Consider the following 23,201-nt stretch of genomic DNA (forward strand, 5'->3'; position numbering starts at 1 on the left):
TTACTTAATCAAACCTGTCCTTTAATACCGTCACATGCTACTGCACGCCATTAAATGTCGCCGCGGACGAATCTTGCATTCAGAGTCAGACACTGCGTAACTTACCTTTAACTACAAACCCAGATGTTTTTGTGTTCCAAGCCACACTGTCACAAATTTCAGATAAATCGTCCTCCCTGAAACCCCTTTATTCCTGCAGCATTTCCTCACTTGTCCTCTGATTCTACTCTCATACATATGCACTGACTATCCACCTGTTGGGTTTTAGTGTCATACAGAGATGGAGATAAATTATTAACTACCTTCGCCCCTCTTTCCCTTCATCTGTCTCCCCATTCATCCTTCCCTTGAGCTATCCACCCATCCATGTACAAGGTGAACAGTTGCACTACTGAAGTGTCATGCTGTAATGGATAAATATTTAAGGAGTTTTGCATGAAATCAGGTATATCCACCATTTGAGGGAGGAAGACACTGACACTCAAAAATTGATTTCTCGTTACATAAACAGGGCAAGCTGTTACTGTAATAACCTATTGGCAGGCATTTAAAAACATTTAGCACTAAAGAACCCCTCAGAAACCTAATGCAGGTTTGGTGCAGGATGGAGGATCTCACTGGTTTCCACCATTTTTGTAGTGAGTTATGTTCATTATATAGCAAAAGCTGAACTGACCTGTAGATGAGGGTTTCGTCGGCGGTGCAGTTGTACTGTATCTGATACATCCAGACCACGTAACCTGCAGACAAACGCCCCAAATCCCATCGGACCTGAGCCGAGGTTGATGTAACACCTTGTACTCCAACCATCCTCCCTTCCTCATCGTCCCCCTCGTCGTCCTCCATGCTCCCTCCATCAGCCCTCTCCGCCTCAGAGGCTCTGCCGCTGTCGCCCTCGTTGTCCTCCCCTCCACCTCTTCTCCCATCCTCCACCTCTCCTCCACGTCCTGCGCCATTGTTAATTCCTCCGTTTTTCCCCGTGCTGATATCTGAGGAGCCCGGATCGGTCCTTAAAATCCCATTGGTTATGTTCCTGTTGTTCTTGGTGTTCACATTGTTATTCCCTGTGTTTCCACCTGCTCCGCCCCGGTGAGGCAGGGGGATTATTTTGAGGTCCACAGTTGCAGTTGCTTCACCCGCTGCATTTATTGCGATACATGTGTATGCCCCGTCATCCCGGGCAACCGTTACTAAGATATCCAAGGTCCCATTGCTGAAGGAGCTGGTCCGGGATGAGTTTGCAATGATGCGGTCATCTGGTGAAACCCAGTGTACTACTGGCTCGGGGTCGCCGATGGAACGGCACTTCAGCGTAGCTCGCTGGCCCTCCAAGACCCACAGCTTGTGGGTGTGACGGGTGATGAGAGGTGGTTCACAAGTAAACTCCTCCTCAGGAATTGACCAGAAATACCTGGGAGACGAAAGGGAGGAAAGAAGGAAAGTAAAAAAAAAGAGAGAGGGAGGGAGAGTAGAATCCCCTTTTTGCTAAGTACAGGAATGTGTCTTGTTTTTTTTCCCTCTGAGGTGTGTTTGGCAGATGAATGTAGCGCATTTACCTAAAGATCTATGTGTGCTTGTCTATCAATTTAAGGGTAAAATTCAGTAAGGCACAACAGTCTGAACAATTCCCATACTACTCTGCAAGAAACGGGACTAAGCAAAGAGTAATTAATGGTGACAGCAATGACAGATGATGACAACAGATGCTCATTTTCCTCCTCAATCCTTTGTTTTCACTGCATGCTTTTGACTGCAGGGTTAGACTAGAATATAATGTTAGAGAGATGCAGGGAGGAGAAAGTGAGAATGTGAAGTATGAGAATAATGGCTGAATAACGGAACATCACATCGATATTTCTCACTCAGTCCTCAAGGCCTACCTGTCCTGTGAGTTTTTGCTCCAGTTCTATTCTTGCACACATGATGATCCAATTAAGGTGCCATAAAATGTGAGGCCCATTATTGGATGTGTGCTAAAACAGGGCTAGAGCAAAACTTGTAGGACAGATTGGCCTTAAGACTAGGTGGGGAAACAGTAGTGTATGATATTCAATTAGACTTAACGCATCATTTTACATATACTTTAGCACTCCTTGACTTTGAAAAAGGCTTCATCGATTTAAAAGGATTGGGATAAACTGTTGGTTCTTTGGATAGCTAAAACATAGTAGATTAGACAAGTAAAGCCACCAATCAAAAATGTACCTTCCAGCCAGGTGAGGAGGTGTGGCACAGGTCTCCATGTCGTCTCCACGGATAAGCCGCCGTAACCATAGCAGTTCACAATTGCAGTGCAGTGGGTTACCCCCAAAATTCAGGCTTATGACAGCGTTGTAGGGGGTGGGGCTTATTGCACCTGTCTGCGACCTGAACATGACAAGGGAGGAAAAGTGATGGGTTCATTTGCACAGCTCTCTATGCCTTAATGGAGTTCAAGTTAATTTGACATCTTTATTTCAATGCAAATTTCTTGTGTAATTAGACTTGTAGATCAAAAACAATCCATTTTTGAACGACCAAACTTTTTTTATATAGCGTGGTCATCAGCAGGTATATAAGAGCTTGCTGCTCAAAATGAGAGAAACAAGTACATTTAGAAATTTTCCAATGTACGCTGTAACAAACCTACCCAGGAGCAATAATGCTGTTATAAGCATCTCACAGCTGGCCTGTTGATATTAATACTGGAATAATTTCCAAACATAAAGATATAGTCCAAAAAACTGGGGCTGTTGCACCGTGTACTGTGTATGATGATGGGTGTGCTACCAGTGTTTTCTCTGAAAAGTATTCAACATTCAGAGGTTTGTTCCTGCCATAATGATACCTGTAGTATAATCTCCAAACCCCATTTAATTAACTCTCTTTATTTCTTGTTCTACATTCAGTATTTAAAATGAGTCTAGTTAAAAATGACTAGGACTGTCTGTACTATGCAAATTAGACATAACTTTTTGCAGTTGTGATATGGCTTAGGGTCAATGCTTTGGCAGAACAACGTGTATTAGTGACTACAGCAAAACTGTATGGATGAAGCAATGAGCTATACTCAATGTATATATGCATTTTTTTTTCCCAAACTTGCTTTTTAGAAGAAAAAAGTTGAATAATTGGATACAGGGTGCAATGACAGCAGCAGGCTTCCAGGAGAGCATCAAATAATAGGGAGAGAATGGGAACAGGTGGTACTGCACAGAATAAACATAAAAAGAACATAAAAGAAAGAGGCATTCAAAGGCTGCTGTATAGCCCTCTCCTGTGGCTACATATAGAAAAAAAAGCACAGGTGGGTAAATCTAAATGACAGTATTTTGTAAAGCTTTTCACAGTACATTCAGTGTGAACTGTAATGGGAAAAAATAAGATTGAAAGGGAAGGAGAAATGGAAGGAGAGTAATCTACAGTAAAGACTGGCAGTACCAGACTGAAGAGGCTGTTTACTGTAGTTAAAAGTTGAAAAGGTGGAGTTGATGAAGTGTCTTAATCGCTCTGTAAAGCCCTGTTCATAGCTTATTATACATCACCGATTCTAGCTTTTAACATTCAGCCTATTCATTGGCCAATTTGTCTGTCAGAAACCAGACAAACACTCTCCAATTTGCTTTAAATCTCAGTTGTGCTGAGTACAAGTTCAGAGTCTGTGTCACAGCTGGACTCTGTCAGTTATTTGTTTGTTAGTTGGAGCTTAGGCTGCACGTCTACAATGAAATGGATTTTCTTTTCTTTACCTCTCTCAGTATTTGCCATCACAATTTCCAAAGTTTAAAATGATTGACTAGCCAATAAGTGGACACCAGAGACCTTTTATTCATTCCCCTTGCAGCCACTTTCTGCTTTGACATGCAGTCTGGAACAAGCCACTACCTCATTTATACATGATAGCAACAAAAAAGGAAAATGAAATGAGGACAGGACATGTTCCCCCTCACCATACCAACTAGCTCACATGTTCCAGTCTGTGTACCTCTGTGGTGCATACGTACATATGGATAATTTAAAAAGCTTGATAAATAGTGAATGGACTAAAAATGGACTAAAAGCTTTACTGAATGTCTGTACATCAACAGTATCTCCCTGTGTTTCTTTGGTAGAGTGCCCTGTTAAAAAACACTTTGGTGGCTCTGTGGCAATGTCGTCTGTCACAGAATATTTCCACTAAGCCACTTCTTAGAGAAACATAAAAGAGGAAGCTTAAGAGCTACCTTGCAAAGAGGGGATCAGGAGGCAGGGTTCGGAGCCTGTTGGAGGTCATATCCAGCCTTGCAAGCTTATAGAGCTCTCCAAAGACTCCTTCCGCTATATGGTCTATCAGGTTATGATCCAGGTTCAGTGTGTGCAGACTGGCCATGTTCTGAATGGACTCCCATGGTACCCTGTAACAATAAAATAGAGGGATATATAGTGATTAATATGAGATTCAGTATGGTGTTTGAATTGATGTACTTTGTGGCAAGTTTGGTCATGTACTCTTGTTGGACGGAGAAGAAATAAATGTCTTTTTAAAAGTAACGACAGCTGTGAAGACAGATTCAACCCTCTGATTATAGCATCCTTTGTGGGTACATTGATTAGATTAACCTGATTAAAGGATGAGTGTACTACTATTAGATCAGTCAGTTTGCACTCTGTTATGAACATTTTCCTATTTTTCTGCGGAAGACAGGAATAAGCGAAGACTAATTAATGGTGACAGCAATGACAGACAACAACAACAGATGCTAATTTTCCTTCTCAATCCTTGTCTTTCTCTGAGTTTCACCACCCCCATCTGTGACCCATTGCTGTAGTCATTTAGTATTCCTTTTTTTGCAGGCATTCACTTAAGAATTGTTTTGGGCAAATCTGTGAGTCAGAACTGACTCGTGATAAATTTAAAGCAATGTATTTATTTTTGGAGGCATATTCAGTGCATGCCTTTGTCTTTGGCACAATGTACTGTATGTTAAACAGAATATACTTGATGTCATCTGAAAAATACTGTAGCACTCTGAGTACTGAGCACAAAGAGAACTTGCTACCACTCAGTCTCACACAGTAAGTTGATTTCAAAGCTAAACTGGTGGAGCGAGTATATTGCGGTGTCAAATGAAATGAATGGAATTAGTTATGATGTTGGCATATCATCATCGAAGTTTTAAGTCATGGAGGCCTCCTATGATTTTAATCACTTTGCTGGAGAGAGAAAAAGCAGCAGATGGTCCCTCGCTTTGACTATATACATACAAAATAGGAGTCACTTAGGCAGTACTGAGGGGGAAAGTTTTCCAGTAATCAGGTCATAACTTGTTTTTTAAGTTGTTTTTTTTTAAAATAAAGACTGTATTTGGCAATTCCCACCTTTGCTGCTTTGCTCAACATCAGAAAGTTTAACCAGTTCACGTTCCAGGGATCTGTAAACTAAAAGCAGCATTTGAACAAAGTTAAGCTGCAGGAGATGCCAAGTGCCCCTCAGTTTGAACTTTCCCACCTGGATACACTTCTAACCCTGAGTTCTCATATGACATGATCTGTTGCCAGTTTGGAACGTTTTTTTAACCATGATAAGAAATAATCCATGATCTAGGTTCACTTTGAATCCTCTCAGTAACCCACAACAAAGGGCAAACAGCAGTTGCTAATGTATGCATCATTAAAACTTTACACTTGTCTTATGGCTTGGTGGAGATTGGAGAGAGGCCAGAGAGCTCCTGTAGAGGAGATAAATTAAACATCTTAATCAGAAGTGACAGCCAAAAGCTGAGGAATTCATCAACGCAGTGGGACACTATGAAGAGGAGAATAGGGGATTGGTAGAGAATACAACGATTGTTCTGATTTATTATTTAGTGCAGTCCATTGTTCTAAATAGAGGTGACTGGAATACTACACAATGTGTTGTGCTAAAGGACAAGCCATGTGGTAAAGCTATAGCAATGTACTCTCATACACAGTAAAGTCAGCTCAGTTGTGTCCTCATCAAATCTTAAGCAAATCAAAGTCAAAGAAAGAAAATTGATTCACTTTCAATTTTCTGAGCTTTTAGTCCTCTCCTCTCAGCCTCAGCATTTTGAGTCAGTTTCTCTTCCTTGTGTTTGCTGACTCGTGCGTGATCATACAAAGCATTTCCACTGTGCCTTGAAATATTGGGAGCTGAGCTGTGCATCTGCAGTATATGCTTAAGACCGAGGCCCACGTACAGATACTCTCGAGTATTGCAGCGTGTTTCTATTTAACAAAGAAGATGGATGCAAGCAGGTCATAAAGGACACAACAGAGGAAAAGGTTACCTTCTGAGGTTATTATATGACAGGTCGAGGTCCTCTAATGTGAGCAAAAAGTCATCAAAGGCCTGGGCAGAGACTTTGACCAGCTGGTTGTTGTTGATGATCAGGTGCTGCAGATTCACCAAACCTGCAAGGTCCCTTGGTCCAAGTGTTGTCAAGCGGTTACCTAGACACACAAATATAAAAAATACCTCTTAGTAGTTTCGTTTCAGTGTTTCCCATGAACCTGATTCATCTCTAGATTTTACCAGGTCATATCCTAGTAGTTAAATTCTTGGATAAAATTACTATTTCGGCTCACCATCCAGATGCAAAGATCGCAGACTCTCCAGGTCAGCAAAGGCCATCGGTCGGATCAAGTGGATGGTGTTTCTTGACAGAGTCAAATCAACCAATCCAGTCATGTTGACAAAGTCTTGACCTCCCACCTCCGTGATGAAGTTGTCAGCCAGTCGCAGCTCAACAGTGCGCCGGTCAACGTGCGGGGGGACGAACAGGAGGCCCTTGTCGGCGCAGAGCGTGCTGAGCGACTCTGAAAGGTTTCGACACACGCAGTGGAAGGGACAGGCTGAGACCACGCCCCACGTCTCCCCTGCTCCAATCAGAGAAGGCAGCAGGCAGCATGTGACCAGAGTCAGCCAGTGAAAAGCTGGAAAAGGGACAGAGTCGGGAAGCGTTCTTTTTGTAGCTCTGGGGCAGGCGCAGTGGACGAGATGGGATGAGGAGGACAAAGATGAGACGAGGAGAGGGGGAAGAAAAGAGAAAGAGAGGATGGATGGAGGGAAGAAGGAGGGGAAGGTGGAACGTTTTGCCCTTTGTTCGGGGTGGAGGTGTGTGTGGGGCAGGTGTTTTTGTCTGCGGGGATTGAGGGGTGGGGGGACAGGCATGGTAGAACGCCTGGCTATCCACAGACCTGAAGAGAGATAAAGAGAAAAAGGGGACAAAAAGAAGAGGAAATTGGGTTTTAGACATTTTTCTTTTGTCAGATTTGTTTTATAAGAGATGTCTGAAGTGTGTTTTTGTGTCTGGTATCCTGTCTTCCACCTACTCTTGACTAGACAGAGCTGGAACGAGAGGCTGCTCCGCACACCTGCATACTTGTGTGGGCAAAGGCCTCCTCTTAAACAAGTACCACTCTGCACTAATGTCCACTTGGTGCTTCATAGCATAAAAAATCCATATTGAGAAATAGTTGACGCCCCTGCAACACGTACTTTCTTGCTTATACCTCTTACATATACACTTGCAAGCACACTCACAGCCCTGTGTAGCATTTCACCACTATAGCCCACTGCCTAGCAACATCATCCCAAAAGACTGAACACAGCCAGTCCCCATAGTAACAGTTACCTAGAAACCTGTTAGAAAGGATTAGACGTGTTATATCATAGGAGCCTTTCTTAAGACTGTGGGTCAGGGAATCAAATTGGGTCACCAACCTATCCTATCAGCCCTGATTCCACAGCAAGACTCAAGTCAAGCACAACCCAGGTCTCAGTAGGCTCAGTGGAGTACGGCACACGGGTCTAAGGGTCCCATTCTAATCTCAGACATGCTGAGAATCTCCCAGTAAACACGCGCTTTGTGTGCAGACATCCCTAAATACAGCTATGTGATAAGGTATGAGTCACTGCAACTGATTGGCATGCATAATAGTTGTCATAGCAACTGTAACCTAGATACAGAGAGAGTGACAGTGAGTGTTGATAACAGTCACAGGCGTGTTGACTAGAGAGAGGAGACATAGGATGAGATGGTGAGTCAGTGACAGAGAGAAACTAAGAGTGTTGGAGAAAGCTAGGTGTATTTTTATGTGGAGCAATCTGGAGACTTGTGCAGTGGAGCGGAGCCCTGAGTGTGTTGATCATGTAGTTAGTGATACAATGTATGCAACCTAATACTTTGAGTCAACAGCAGACATAACCATATATCATGCTGACTTTACAGGTTGACTCAAATTGCTGGCTCAATATTTTCCATTAAGTGCTAGCTTTGCTCTTTCTGCGTGAAACTAGAAGAGAGTTTACCATCTAGCTCAGATATTGAGGCCGTGTCGATATCAAAGCTTGGGGTTTCCAGCAGCATTTTTTTTAATTCTCCTCCCTACTACATGGTTTGCTTTGGTCTACTTCCAAATATGTGAGACAGGCTACTGTGTCCCATTTTTGAACCCTTTTAGTTTGCACTGAAAAAGAAGAAGAAACCTTAATGCTAGAAACGGTGAGACATTTTTATCTTACATGCCCCTAAATGTTCTCACTGTTAAAGCAGAGAGGCACAAGAAATAAGCAATATTCCTCTTAGATGTTGGGAATGGATTACATATGGGTTAAGGTCCCACAAATGGTATCATTGTTTCCTTAATGTCATGCATTTCCTTTTGAAACAGGATGTAGCGGTGGAACATTAAACCAATGGGCTATTAGTTATGGAGAGAAAGGCAGTTTGATTTGATAGGAGTTGGGTCAGAAATGTGTGCCCATCTCATATGACCTATAATAGGATACAGTGACTGAAGTCTTAGAAAACACTGCCTTTGTTTCACTCTAGGGGCTCATAATGACTCGCAGCAACTCCGTACCTTTTTCAAACCAAATCTAAAAATATGACTCTAACACACGCTCCGGCTTAGCAATGCTACCACTGAGTGTTATTAGTTATTTCCTATGTGTGTGGTGACAGCCGGTCCCCAGGGCAGCCGATGTTGGAAGTCGACTGCTCCTGAGCTCCTGTGGAGGCATGCATACTAAAATGTTAGGAAATGCTCCAGCAAAAGTGAAATGCCGCTTAAAAATATGTCTACTCTGTGGCGGGCTGAAAAGCCCTAATGTCAGGTGTTGTAGAAGGAGCGGGGCACTTCAGTCCTGTCTCGACCAGCTTACCCTGTACTTTGCTAAAGCTTGCTGCTCAGACAGCCAGCGGCACGTTGAATATCAATACACTCACACACTTGCCTGTTGTGCGGTCCATGTCTCCCCACTCCTTCATTTGACCTTTATTGTGTCTTTCCTTCAGCCCCCCCCCCCCCCGACTTTCCTCTCCTCTGTCCCTGCTCCACTCTGACTCACTTGCTTTTCTCACTCTCATAATAATACTCTTCTGCTTTGCCTCTCATTTTCTCTTTCTGTTTTTGATTTTCACCTCCTCCCGCTTCTTTCTCCTTGTGAAAGCCTTCACATCCTTTTTCGTCGTGTCATGTCCACCCAAACCTCCCCCCTTTTCCCCGCAGCTCTCTTACCTACCTCTCCTCTTCCTCCTCTACCTCTGACTCTATTACCAGGATTGGTCTTTGTTTCCTTGCCATCCATCCTCTACCATTTATCTCTCACTGCAGTGCTCTTCCTTGTTTTCTATCTCACTCTATCCTCTCTCTCCATCCTTGCTCACCTTACATCTGAAAACCTTTTCTGCCTCCAGCTGCTCTGTAAAATTCTGCATTTTCTTTCTTTATGTCTCATTCCCTCTCTTTCTTTCCCTCTGTGTTGTCTGCCCTTGAGGCAACCTGAGTACGACAATGTTATCAGTCACAGCTCTACCTCACCACCTTCTCCCCTCTTTTTTCCCCCTCCTTTACCACCTCCGCCTTTTTCTCTTGTCTCTCTATCGCTTGCTGACTCTGCTGCCCTCCATGTCTCCTTGCCTTCACCGCTCCCGACTTTCAGTCACAAACTATGCACCCACATGCGCGCACACACACCCTTAGATCCTAGGTACCGCACTCATGAATTTGTTCTATCCTCCGCCATGCTCTGCCTGTCTCAGACACACTCTCTTCCTTTCCTCCCTCGCCTCCTTCATCTATCTGACTTCCTCCCCCATCCTTCCTCTCTACCTGCTTTATCTCGATTTTCCCATGCCTTCATTTTTCTCCCTTACCTCTTCTTCACTCCTCCTCCTCCCATCACTTGCTACCTTTCTAAAAATCTTTCTTCTGCCACTCCTGCATCTCCCTCTCCGCCTCATCTTTTGCTCTTCCTCTATTAGGGAACAGATCTCATTTGCAACTAGAGTAGTGCAGTATCATAGCCTTCTGAGACACACACACACAACAACACACACATACACACAAGTTAGGTGAAACTGATCCGCCCGCTTGCTGATCGATCTGACCCAGGGAGATGGATAGCACCTTGTCCCATTCGTTTACACTCCTCCTTGCTCCTTCTTTCTCTCTCAAACCAGCCTGCTCTTCTATGCCCACCTTCTACGTTGTTTCTTGTCTTTCTCATTTAAGGCCAATAATCATACGAGTAATTGATTTTTACAGGTATGTAGAGTGTTTGTTAGGAGGGTTGCTTTGGTGTCTGTACATTCACTTGTTCTTACACAGCGTGTATGTGCTCGCTGCTATGGAAGTAGTGGACATTTTAAGCAAATTTTTTGAAATTTCAGCTAAATAAAATGAGTGTTTCAACTATTTATATGCAAACATATTGGAAAGGAGGTAACAGGATTACATTATTTATTATTATTATTAATATATTCATTATTTGAGCACTGGTATCTCTGGTATATTGTAGCATTACATGGCTGCCTCCAATCTAAGATAGCATTTGTGTTTTGTTTTTCTTCTTTCTTTTTTGTTTGAACCATCTTTTTATGCTTTTATTTCTTGAGGCTTTCTGGTGGAGTGGATACTTTTTAACAGTCCACCAGCCTTTATCACATCAACTTTTTCCCTGTATGCCAACTTTTTCACTTCAACCAAGTGTAAAAAGAATTTTTTAGTAGTGTTTGGCTTTAATTTGAAATTCCACTCAGTTTTTTTTGTGCCTAGACTGGCAGCATGTTTATAAATAGATGATAAAAAATGACCTAGGAATTTTTCCACAATGTAGGATATGAAGCATAATATATTTCCAGATATAATAGTTTTTTACTCCATTATATGAAATGTCTGAAAAAAGAGAGTGATAATTGCCCATCTCAAGATCATAGAACCCAACGTGACCTAATTCTAATTTTGTTTGACCCAAGGACGTTTAATTTAGAATGATATAAATAAGGGGAAATTGGTAAAACGTGTGAGAATGGATTAGTCATTTAATCAACTAATCTAGTTTCTACACTAGAAATGTGACGTTACGTATCAGATTTAACATAATGTGTTGCTGCTTTAGCACCAAATGACAAGCCACTTTTCTCAGTCATGTATGGTCTGCGTCTCGTGCTGTTGCAACACTTGAATTTCCCCTCTGGGGATCAATACGTGTTATCTTACACATTGTACTGATGCAGCATACGGGTACAGTATGTGTGCTCAGACTCTACCATCAGCTTGTATCTACACATATTGTATATGGCTGTAGATGTTAGCCCCCACCCGCCTGTCTAGTGTGTGTGTGTGTGTGTGTGTGTGTGTGTTCTTGTGTGTGAATTAATGTGACATTTTTTCTGCACTTAGGAAGCCTTGACTTGCTCTTAAGAGTTTGCTGCTGAATTTGCAATAAGAAGGGAACATGCAGATGTGAGCACACACACACAGTCTGTCTCTCTTTCACACACACTCACACACACACACACACACACAAAGCAGCAGGCATCTCAGTATAGCAATACGGCAAAGGCCCTGTGGTAAGAAGCCTGTTTTATAGTTTTGAGAAGGAAAGAACAAAGACAGCCAGTCAATGAAACATAGATGACAGAGAAACAAATCACAAAGGAGGAGAGGACAAAGAGACAACAAGAAAAGAGATCAGACAAAAAGCAGATAAAACTTAAAGAATATCCCATATGTGTGTGGAAAAACATCACATGAAAATACCTGTGCAATACCAGGTGTGTATACTCCTAGGCATGCATACCATATGATCGTCCGCAGCCTCTGTGTTTTTATTTATTAATTTATTTATCTTTTTGCTCCCTCTATTTTGGGAAATCTCTCGCTACGCTACCCAGCGTGAACCCCCAACCCTCCAGAGATCAGGCAAACAGACGGGTGGAGAGAGCAAAGAAAGGCTGCGTGAAGTGAGAGCGAGAACATGAGCTAAAAGCGTCTGTGGAAGGAACTACTCAGTACTCCTGCGTTGGAGCACAACTCAGAGCTGTACGGCTGAACCTAAGCTCACCCTGACTTCCAAAAGTTTTTGTTTAAACACCCACCACAGCCCCAGGAGGGAGTTGCTTCTTATGAGGCAAAACACAATGAAATATGAAGCAGCTAATAGCTTTGTAACTATGAATTCCCATTAAAGAGTTTTTTCGGTGATACTTGTGAAACCGACCCAAACCCATGCAATTAAGAGATGCTTCAGGCATGACTTAAAAGCTCTAATGTGTGTTTGGAAGTATGCTATTTCACATGGAAGACCTACTCTACTGCACTTTAAGACTTAATTTGCTTTTTGTTGTCTTTAATTCTCACGGACTGTTATAAATGTCAAGGCCTTCAAAATGCCAACTACAATTAATAATGTTAATAAACTCTGTGTGTGTGTGTGTGTATTTGCATTCCTCATCTACATATTGGCTTATGTGTTTGTGCATCTACTCTGGCACGCGCAAATACCATTAGCTTGTAATCGACTTAGATCGACTTAGGGAATGTCGCAGTGTTTATAAACAAGGGGATTTGTATTAGCTCTCAGAAGCCACTTATCACAAGCACAGTAATCCACATATCTGATTGGGCGAATATGTACACCACAAGGCTTCAGTCAAAACCACTGACAGCCAGTCACCACAGCGTCACACGGCGACGAAGAGGTTAATGAATTTGACTACTGGGTGTGGAAATCCGAAGGTGGAAGTGAATGAAATTTCTGAAACAGGTGAGGTGATAACCTCATTTCACTATCAATACCACATAGCTGATGTGCACTTGAGCTCCGCTGCATTATTTGATCTGAAAATATTACACAAGCTATATTGGCACAAATGCAGGGATCAAATATAGAGGCGGCCTTTCATACACACAGAGAGAGAGAGAGAGAGAGAAATTCTTTCAATCACACTCAGGCATTCTAGCATGCACTCTTACTCATAATCCAGGCTCTTGATATTAGGTGAGCGCTTGCATACAGAAACAACCGCGAGCATACCAAAACAGTCTTCCCACACAATCATAATTATAGGGAGGCCAACACATACACACACACTCTCTCTCTCTCTCTCTCTAGGCAAGGAACAAAAGAACGCCCACATAGCCTCTTCGTGCGGCAGTCGTGTGTACTGTAAGCCCACTCATCCTTTTGATACTATCACTCCTCTGTCATTCCTCTGTCGTATTCTGTCGTCTTTAGTCATCCAGAATGTATAGAAAGCAGAGCGAGAGAGAGGTAACAATATTGGATATGGAAACGGACAACAAATGAGGGACGCAAAGAGAGGCTAACTGTATGAAATACAGTGAGGGGGAGGGACAAAAAGAGAAGAAAATGGAAGAAGAGTGTACAAGATGGAGGAGGGAGAGGTGTAACATTGAAAGGAAATGAAATACGGTAGTCTGAAGAGTCGAGGATGAGCGGAAAAGATGGAAGCAAAGAGCAGGAGTTTGAGGAAGATGGAGGGAAAGAGGGATGAAAAGTCAGTGTGTATGAATGTGTGTCGTTAAGCAGACGGGCAGAGAAATATGTAATGGCGATAAATGGGTGAAGGCCGCCATCCATCACTGTCAGAGAGAGGGATGAGGGAGGGAAGAGTGGATTTGATTAGGGAAAGGGAGAGCTGTGTTAAAAATGAGTTTGTAAAGCGTCACCATCATGATGGTGGGAGAAGCATGTAGACAGCAGAGAGAGGGAGGCGTGGTTGAAAGATGGTAGAGAAAGGTACAGATAACAAGACTGAAGACCAGTTCTAGCCATGATGTGACCATCACAGTGGTCTAAAAATCTTTTATTTAGGCATTCGACTTAATCTAACGACTATAGATAGGGTACTTTTTTCCAAATGATTTTTGTCTCAACACAAGCAGCTGTACAAGAATGTTGCCTGAATACATTACAGCCTAAAGTTGGCATCATTTTGAATGAAATCAGGAGCTTTTAAGTAAACAAGATCACAAATTTGATGAAAGTTGGCAATCATCGGCACACGTCATTTTTTGATATTTGGTGCAGTGGCCAGTAACCAGAAGTAGTTTTTTTATCATTTTTCATAACTTTTTTATTTTTTTAAATGTAATGTTAGCAGTACACAATAGAACAAAAATCCAAGGTGAGAATACTTCATACTGGTGAATAAAGGCCAAATTCCATCATTGACAAACGTCTTGATGTCTGTTTCAGCTCTGTGGTGATGGTAGTTATGTTTTGGCGAGAAATGTGAAAATAGGTAGCATTCAGGCACAGGCAGCATTTAATCCTAGTCTTTCTGTTGAGTGGTTGCCTCTTAAAACAGAAGAAAAAGTTCTGCAAATGTCAGCCATTAAGTGCTTGATGTGTACTTCTCTTTCAATCTGTAAAGTCATCTGTTTTTTTTTTTTTTTAGATATATAGGTAGGGGGTACAGATGGAAAAAGCTTACAGAACCCCTGAGGTAAATGGTAGGAGTGAAAGAAAGAGAAATGTGAAATCAGAGAAAATAACTGAAGTGTATTCTCTTTAAAATAAAAGGACTGCAGTCTCCTCACAGCAAGGCTCCAAAATAATACAGTTCTTCTGAAATACTCGAGTCAACTAATTCCTCCCAAACCTCTATGCTGTGTTTGAGAGAGAGAAAAAGAAAACAGCATGTGTGTATCATGTGTATACACATCTATATGCACAACTCCTCTCTGACAAAATCCTCTTGGAATCCATCCTGTTTGGAAGATTTTGATAATTATTTCTATTCCTAGAACATTGCACCGTCAGGTTTTTTGTTTGGTTTGTTTTTACACCTTTGGAAACCTTCCACCTCTGCATCGGTTTAGGAATTAAAATGCTTATATAAAGACCTCGTTTTTGTCTCACTGATGCATTTCACAGCCTTTGCGTGAAGACCGTGACAACTCCAGTTTTGGTGATTTTCCTCAGCAGTCTGAAAATGAAGCAATAGTGCTCCTCGTGTCCAGAAAATTTACTTTTTTAGAGACACGAGGGTTTCATCAGAGGAATGAAACTGTTGCAGAGAGGTTTTGGTCACAGCACCTTATCTCAAGTAAGAAGTTCTTAAAATTATCTATAATCTTCCAACACGGCAACACATCAGAGAAAGCAAACCACTCTGCTGTTTGGTGTAAAAACATAATAATAGTACTGGTGGATTCTTTGAAGTTTTAAAGGATGCCACACTTGATCTACTTCGCACAGATAAGCAACCCAGTCTTTAATGAACTTGGAAAGCTTAATTGAAGTATTTTTTTAAAAAATTGGAGAAGCCAATGTTATCTTGGTTTCTTTTGAATTGTGGATGTTTTAGAGGCCAACCCTCCCCTTTCTGATGTGTAGAAATGCTAGAATGCAAGAAGTGCCTGATATTCTTTTAAAAAGCAGAGCGGCAGAGTTAACCCACTCTTCTGATTTACCACAGGCTGTGAATTGGTGAACCGTGAAGACTTGTGAAATGGTGGACAAGAAAATCTCAAGCAGCGAACCATGGCATTAAGTAGACCTTGCTCTCATCCGCCTTATGGGTGGAGTAGAATTTTTGATGTTACAGCTCACATCTTTCCCCGCTAGTTGGCTATTTTATGCCCAATGTTGCCCCACCTCCATTTCTCTTGAAAATATGAGAAACATGGAGGTCATATTATCAATATTATCTGCAGCAATGGTTTGCAACTGAGTAATCACAGCTACAAGTAGTAAGTAAATGCTCTTGTTTTTGCATAGTCATCAGTTGAGTTGTGATACTAGCATAGGCACTGTATTCAATTTTGTAGACGATCAAACCTTTTATAGCTCCTGTATTGCACCAAGTAAACATAGATACCTGCTCCAGCAATTCTCTCAAAGTTTTCTTCACACTTCTGTAACAATGTTGTATTATATCAGTGGCAGCCAATCTCCCACTCCTTGCTGAGGTTTTTGTGATTTTGTTTTCTCCCCTTGGAAAGCCCACATGACTGCACAGCTTGGGGATTAAATTTCTGGGAGGTAAATTGAATTGGCAAACAACGGAGGTGACAATGATTTGCTTTGGCACTTCATTGGCACAGATAGTGCCAGGGAGCATCTTTACATGATCTTTTATGAAGCTCTCATTTAAATTTTTAAGTTTTATCCACTTTGGATCCTTTATCAGCTTTGAGGGATCAGTATGTGTGTCCACATTTTACCAGCACAGGTTTGTTGCGTGTGCATTTTCTACAAAGTAGGATCTCAGCATTATCTGCTTTGAAAGTCCTTTTGTAAACGGCAGTAGTAGTTTCATTCTATACATCTATAATAGTCTTACAGATGGATACAGTTGAGCAGGCAAAATGATGGGAACAGCTGAGCAAATGTGGGACATAAAGTACTGAAAACAGCCCTGGCAGCTCTTTTACACTTCCTTACCAGGATGCCTTTTTACGTGGAGAGGAATCATTTTTCATTGGTGGATAGCTGTCATATTGCTGCCAGAGAGGCAGCTCAATACTGCTCTGTTTTGATGCTCCTTTATTCCAGATGGCAATAGCACAGTTGCATCTGATTAAATTGCACAGTTACATGGTTTAAGATGGGGGCCAATAAAAGCCTATAATTAATAGCTGACAGTCTCTGTTTTTTTGCCACATGCTCATCTTTTAATGCAGATTCCATATTGTGCTGACAGGGAAATAAAACCTTGGCATCTGTATGGATTACCATCCTCTCCACACACGCAAAGCCTTTCTGTTAAGGTTTCCCCTACATGAGTCAACATGACAAATCCTTAGCTTGAAATGTTGGAGATGAGTGATAAAGATGTCAGCAAGTAAAGTCATGAGTTTAAAGGTCTGTTTTATTTATTGAAAGAACTGGGTCCTTATAATACAGTATGTTACCCTGAAATATTCACTTTACTATACACTATACTATACTTTCAGTGAACTTTTATTGTAATTTACTTGGAAATATGCAGTTTCTTCAAGGTACATGTATGCTACTACAGTCAAACTTCAAAGGAAAACTGCTTGCGTCCCTTTTTTTTTTGGCAAGCCAACCTGTAAGAGTTTGGAGTCTGTCCCACTACCTGCATCGGCCCATTTCAAACTGTGTCTGATTGGAAAATGAATGCTGCTTAAATTTTGTAATTATATTCCTGTCTTGTTAAATGTGATAGTGCCATAGCCTGCGGTTTGGGCCCGATTCCAAGCCCTTGGAGTATAAAGCACGTAATATATTTGGGTCCAGTCTCATCAGATATTCTCATGCAGTTTGATGCTTTAGGATTTGTGAGAAGTGTACGTGAAGGTGCGGTTGTGTGTGTTTGTGCTTGCAGTCATCAACGGGTCACCCAAGAGAAACTCTTCAACTTAAACTCATTCACCGTCTAATCCTCATTTTCTTCACACATACACACACATTCTCACTCACACAAACTTGCAGACATACCAATACTAAAAATACAATTATGCTTACACTCATACATTTGCCTTTGCATGACATGTTATCGCAAGTGTTGCAAAATAAATGACGTGCCACTCACCCTGAACATAATGCGTTCAGTTTTCTCTCTCCTTCTTTTCTTCCTCCTTTCATCCCTTCTGTTTCTCTCATCTCTTCCTAGCTGTTTTTTTTCTAGCTCTACTTTAAATTCATTTCTTTCCCGTTTGTGTTTCTCATTCTTCCATCCTCTCCCACCACCTCAACTGCTTGCAGTCTCTCAACTCCATCTTGACCCTACTCATTCCTTTATATCATCCCTACAACTCTGCCATATTCACAGTGGGTGATTGTGTGTTTGTGTGTATGTGCTTGTGTGCACCTGTGTATGTTTACATAACTTAGGCTAATCAACAAAAAATTGCAACTCCACCACAAACACCGGTCGACGTGCAACACACAAACACGCCATTTCTGAGTTGTCAACATCTTCCGCTCAATCAGAAGCCCTGCGGCGCCAATTATATGGACCCTGATTGGCTGACACAACAGGATGCAGCTTGACAAAAACTATTTCTGTGTGTGTATGTATGTATGTGCAAGGGGCAGTTTGATGATTCAGCAGGGTTCTCAGCTTTCTAAGGGGAAATCCTGAGCAAGAGAACAATTACCCAATCAGCATTCGGCATTCAGCGCAGTAGGTCATTGACATGCCGATCTGGCCCCCTGAATCACAGTGATGGATGTATTGATTAATGCTGCGCACACACATATATACAAACTAATCCATCTTCTGTCATGTGTCTTGATGCTGATATTTAATTTACTGTATTCCTGTTCATCTCTCTATCTAATCCTTATTTTTCTAAAATAGAGGGATGTACAGAAATGGGGAAAGAGAGAAGGATAAGGATAAGAGGTGGGAGTAGGTCAAGTGTCCGTGAGTAAAAAGGTACAAGTGGCGAGAGGGTCAAAATAATTCTCAATGATTACTTGGCTGTAGCGGTAGGCATGTTTGATCACAGAGGCTATTCTCAGCCATAATGAATAACAAACTGCACTGCTTTCATACCCTGATATAAAACTAATAAAGGTGAAGCAGAATTGTGTTACAATAAGCCTTCAGGGGAAACTTGTTTCCCTTGAGCTTTTTGATTACTGTGGCTCATATTCTCATGCTTAGCAGTGCTGATACAGGCTGGAACGCTCTGTGCTTTGCTGTCAGACTTAGACTATATGTGTTGCCAACTAACTACAAGCCGGTTTTCTTCTGACAGTCATCACCCACACTGCATTCTGTGCCATGTTTCACTTGAGCATCTACAACCCTGCTGCATCTGTTGAGCATAGTTGTTATGCAGACAAACACCTGAGTTTGCAGACACGGTGTTTGGTTTGGATGCTAGTATACTGCTGTCAGAGAGGTGTTGAGGCCCAGAACATGTTTATAAGATGGTGGTCTGAGCCAATTTGGAAATGTTCAGAAACCTATTGAAGGTTTTATATTGAACACCTGTCTAGAAGGATCCTAAACCACAGTGCCTTTGTTCTTTTCTTGGTTTTTACTTCCTTTATCCCTTCCTTCCTCTAACTGAGTACACCCCTTTCCAATATCACTAAAATGTTAAATGATTCAACATTGTATCACCTTACAATAATAATAGTATTTTTAGGGTGGAGTGTTGGGTATTTGGTTTTATGTATAATTAAAAACAAACAGGTTAGATAGACTAAATTGAAAATACAGGCATGAAAGTACAACCTCAGTGCAACAAAAGTGAGTACACCTGTGATCACTGAAACAAAAATGATGGTACTTCCAACTTGCCTGAACAAAGTTATAAAAGAACCTGTTAACACCACAACTTTCTCAATTTTAGCTTTGGTTGTGTCTACTGCAACATGGCTCCACATGGTAAGGAATTGCCTGAACAAAATAAAAAAAACAAATTGTGAGAGTTTATAAAGATGGGAGAGGGTACAAGATCATCTGTAGGCTACTGAACAGAAGCCAAAACACAGTTGCAGCAGTGCTTAGGAGGTACAGGAGGACCCATACTGCCAATAACAGAAGGTGAAAAACAGACGGGCAAATGTTTCTGACTTGGCACAAGGATTATCTGTGGAAATTGGTGTTTCGGTGACTGCTCAGACAGAGTGAAGGACATGGCATGAAGTCAACCTCTACGGACGACATCCAAGTAAACCATTGCTCACAAAACGGCACAAAACTGCAAGATTAAACTTTGCCAAAGAACATGAAAAGAAGCCTGATGAATACTGGCAACACATTCTTTGGTCAGATGAAACCAAAATAAATTTGTTTGGGTCAGATGGGGTCCAGCATGTTTGGCGTGGACCTGGCCAGGACTACCACAGTGCCAACCGTGAAACATGGAGGTGGAAGTGTACTGATATGGGGCTGCATGACTGCAAAAGGTAAAGGGGAGATGAAATTTATAGAGAGCACTATGAATGCAAGTTTATATACCCAAATACTGAATGAAAAGATGACTTCCAGTCTGAAGAAGGTTGGCAGGAAAGGAATTTTCCAGCATGACAATGATCCCAAACACACTGCAAAAATCACATTAGAGTTTTTAAAGAAGAAAAAACTGAAAGAAAAAGTGAGCTCGCCAAGTATGTCCCCTGACCGGAATCCAATAGAACACCTTTAGAGTATTTTAAAGCGGAAGGTAGAGCAACAAATCCTCTCCAGCAAAGAGCAGCTGAAAAGAATCATCTGTGAAGAATGACAGAACATAACTCCACAGATCTGTGAAAGTCTGGTATCATCTCTGCCCAGGAGGATCCAATCTGAGTCTCACTAATGAAGGGTGTGCTGACTTTTGTTGCAGTTCATTTTTAAATATGGAGCTTTAATTATAGTTTAATTAGTCAAACATTCTGTTTTTTTTATTAATTGGCTTAATTCTTCTTGGGTTTTGTCTAAAATCAAAATTGTATGAAATGGACAGGATTTGTAATTACTTAATATCTTATTGCTATTGACCAGAGGTGTACTCAGTTTGGTTATATACAATAGGAATAATGGCAACAGAGTATCAGTTAATTGACCTGCCAGATTTCCTGAAACATTTAATTTGTCTTGGTGTAGTATAGTGCTGAATAGACTAGCTGATCAGTCATTTATCAATCAAAAATGCTGGCTCAAAGCATTTGCTGATTTTCTCTTTTGTATATCATCATAGATTTGGTTTTGGACTGATGGTGGGACAAAACAAGTAATTGGGAAACATCAACTTGGGCTCTGGAAACTTGGAAGGCACCATTTTCATTTTTTAAATAGACTAGAAGATTGATAAAGAATATTAAATGTCATTCCATCTTACATGTCAGAGTTGCTAAGATGAACAGGTAGGAATTCATGCTTGGACTGCTGCTGCACACTCTGTTGAGAGGATTGAACACAAAGTTTTGTGTGTATGTAAATCTGTGCCCTCTTTTCCCGCGCTCCATCTCTAGGGGGGTTTTTCACAAAGCAGGATTAGCAAGCAAGCGAGATAACTTTAAAAAGTACTCGGTGAAATTTTGTTAGCAATTCTCAGTCTGCATTGCTGAATCATATCCCCAAACCTAATATTCAAATTTAGTTTTGCAGATTCAAATCAATATTACCCAAGAGAATGAAATAATCTTTCACAGATATGTGGGTAACTTCCTAATCCTGGTTTGTGAAATCCCCTGAAAGGGCTCACGGGTCCTTAAACCAGTATCAGTTATAAGTATGTCTTAAACCTGCAAATGCCTCGATCTCCACCTTTCTTCTTCTTCTTCATGCTTCCTTTCATCCCTCATTTCCCACTCGTGTGACTCTTCTTTTCCTCTCTCCCATTTCTCTTCCCTCCCCTGTATCTCCCTCCCAAAACCATCCCTCCATCTGTCTCCAGTGGTTGCCGTGGTTACAGTTTGTTCTGCTCATCAGGCGCCTGCTGTGCCTAAACAGACTGTCAACAGTTTAATTACTTATCCTCTCATTCCTCTATCTTTCCTTACGTCTGTACTACACCTTTGCTTGTTGCTTCCACCGCTGACTGTGAAGCCTCTTAGTCATCCCTCCTCTCTGTGACATACTCTTCCTTTCATCATTTTCCACTCTTATTTTTTCCCCACTTCCTTCCATCCGTTTCCCTCATCCTTCATGTCATCCCTTCATCCCCGCCCCTCCTCTCCTACTATTGTATGTTTGACTACTAAAAGTCTAATTACTCATCCTTTTTAACATTCAATCACATCATTTTTATTCCATTCACTTGTCCACCCCTCTATCTCTCTATCCACCCATCCCCCCAGCCTCAGCATGCCATTGCTTTATTAGTGTAGTTTTTCTCTTCAGACATTGTTATTCCTCTATTCCCTTATCCCCGCTCCCTCTTATCATCCACCTCTCAAGTGTCATCACTCGCCTTTTCATTCTTCATTACCCAGTCTCTCTCTCTCTCTCTCATCCTCTGAGTGTTACTCGCTATCTTAAACAGTCGGTCTTGTAATTACTCCTCTTCATCACGCTATCGTTCTGTACCTCTCCGTCCATCATCTACCACTTGGTTCCTTAGCTGTTGACAACAGCCTGATGTCTCATACTTTGACACCCCCCCCCCCCCCCCCCCTCCTCCTCTCCCTTTCTTTAACAGCCCAGCCTTTCACTTCTCTCCCTTCACAATTTGTCATCCCTTCATCCATCCATTCATCTATCAAGTGCCACCCTCTTGACATTGACCATGTCTCCCTTGTTTCAGGGCTTCAAATCTTCCACTTCTCTCTTTGATTGAAAGCTGGTTAAATCAGAAAGGTGTGTGACATCCTACATCTATCATTCATCATGTCTGATGTCTTTTCATGTGTCTGTCTTCATTTGTTTCATATAATTATCCTTAGGAATAACTTGGTTACTATAAATTTGGCCACTTCCATACCCCCTCCTTCTTTTTTGGCTTCTTAATCCTTAATTAATTGATATTCTACATTTTTTTTAACCTTTTTTCAATAAATGGTCTATTCACGTGCCTGCCGTTTATTTCCCTCTCTTCCTCCATTCACATGCCAGTCTGTTCATTTTGGCAAGGATCTTACTTTGAGCAGTGAGCATCCCATCTGTTCATGCATCTCCCTTACTGTCGCCTCAGAATGACAGACACCCTCGGTAACAATGAGCCGCACAGAGCATTAAAAAAGATAATTGAGAAAATGTTATTTTATTTCAGCTTTATTTCACTGTTTGAACCATATGACACTTACCTGCTCCGTCTTCTTAAAATCACTAGCAGGAGAGCACAACCAATTATAGAATTATGATGTGGTTAATGGATATCAAAAGGCCTCTTTGTTACTCTTTAAAAAGATTCAGTCATCATCTTTTCAGAATTAACACTGCCTCTGTTCAAAGCGAGAGTCAAAACTGCTGTAAACGATCAGCAGAATAAGTAATGAGACCTGTCTCACTTATTCAAGAAGCCTATTGTTCATAAAAACAGTTAAACATGTGGTG

General features: G+C 41.5%; 2 protein-coding genes across 5 annotated transcripts in view; one reads left to right on the plus strand and one right to left on the minus strand.

Annotated features, from left to right (window-relative positions):
• Positions 1–23,201, plus strand: part of LOC121889179 (pyruvate carboxylase, mitochondrial-like) — a 298,909-nt gene that overhangs the window by 191,906 nt on the left and 83,802 nt on the right. The gene's annotated exons all lie outside the window — the stretch shown is intronic.
• Positions 1–23,201, minus strand: part of LOC121889180 (leucine-rich repeat and fibronectin type-III domain-containing protein 4) — a 39,595-nt gene that overhangs the window by 14,200 nt on the left and 2,194 nt on the right. Inside the window, exons 2-6 of the mRNA XM_042400941.1 lie at positions 6,565–7,176; positions 6,267–6,429; positions 4,203–4,373; positions 2,206–2,367; positions 677–1,411 (exon numbers count right to left, since the gene is read on the minus strand). Of these exons, the coding sequence (XP_042256875.1) occupies positions 677–1,411; positions 2,206–2,367; positions 4,203–4,373; positions 6,267–6,429; positions 6,565–7,150 (1,817 nt within the window). The 5' untranslated portion in view covers positions 7,151–7,176. The remainder of the gene's footprint in view (positions 1–676; positions 1,412–2,205; positions 2,368–4,202; positions 4,374–6,266; positions 6,430–6,564; positions 7,177–23,201) is intronic.

The sequence above is a fragment of the Thunnus maccoyii genome, chromosome 22 (genome assembly GCF_910596095.1).
Source record: "Thunnus maccoyii chromosome 22, fThuMac1.1, whole genome shotgun sequence".
In the NCBI taxonomy this organism is placed as follows: domain Eukaryota; kingdom Metazoa; phylum Chordata; class Actinopteri; order Scombriformes; family Scombridae; genus Thunnus; species Thunnus maccoyii.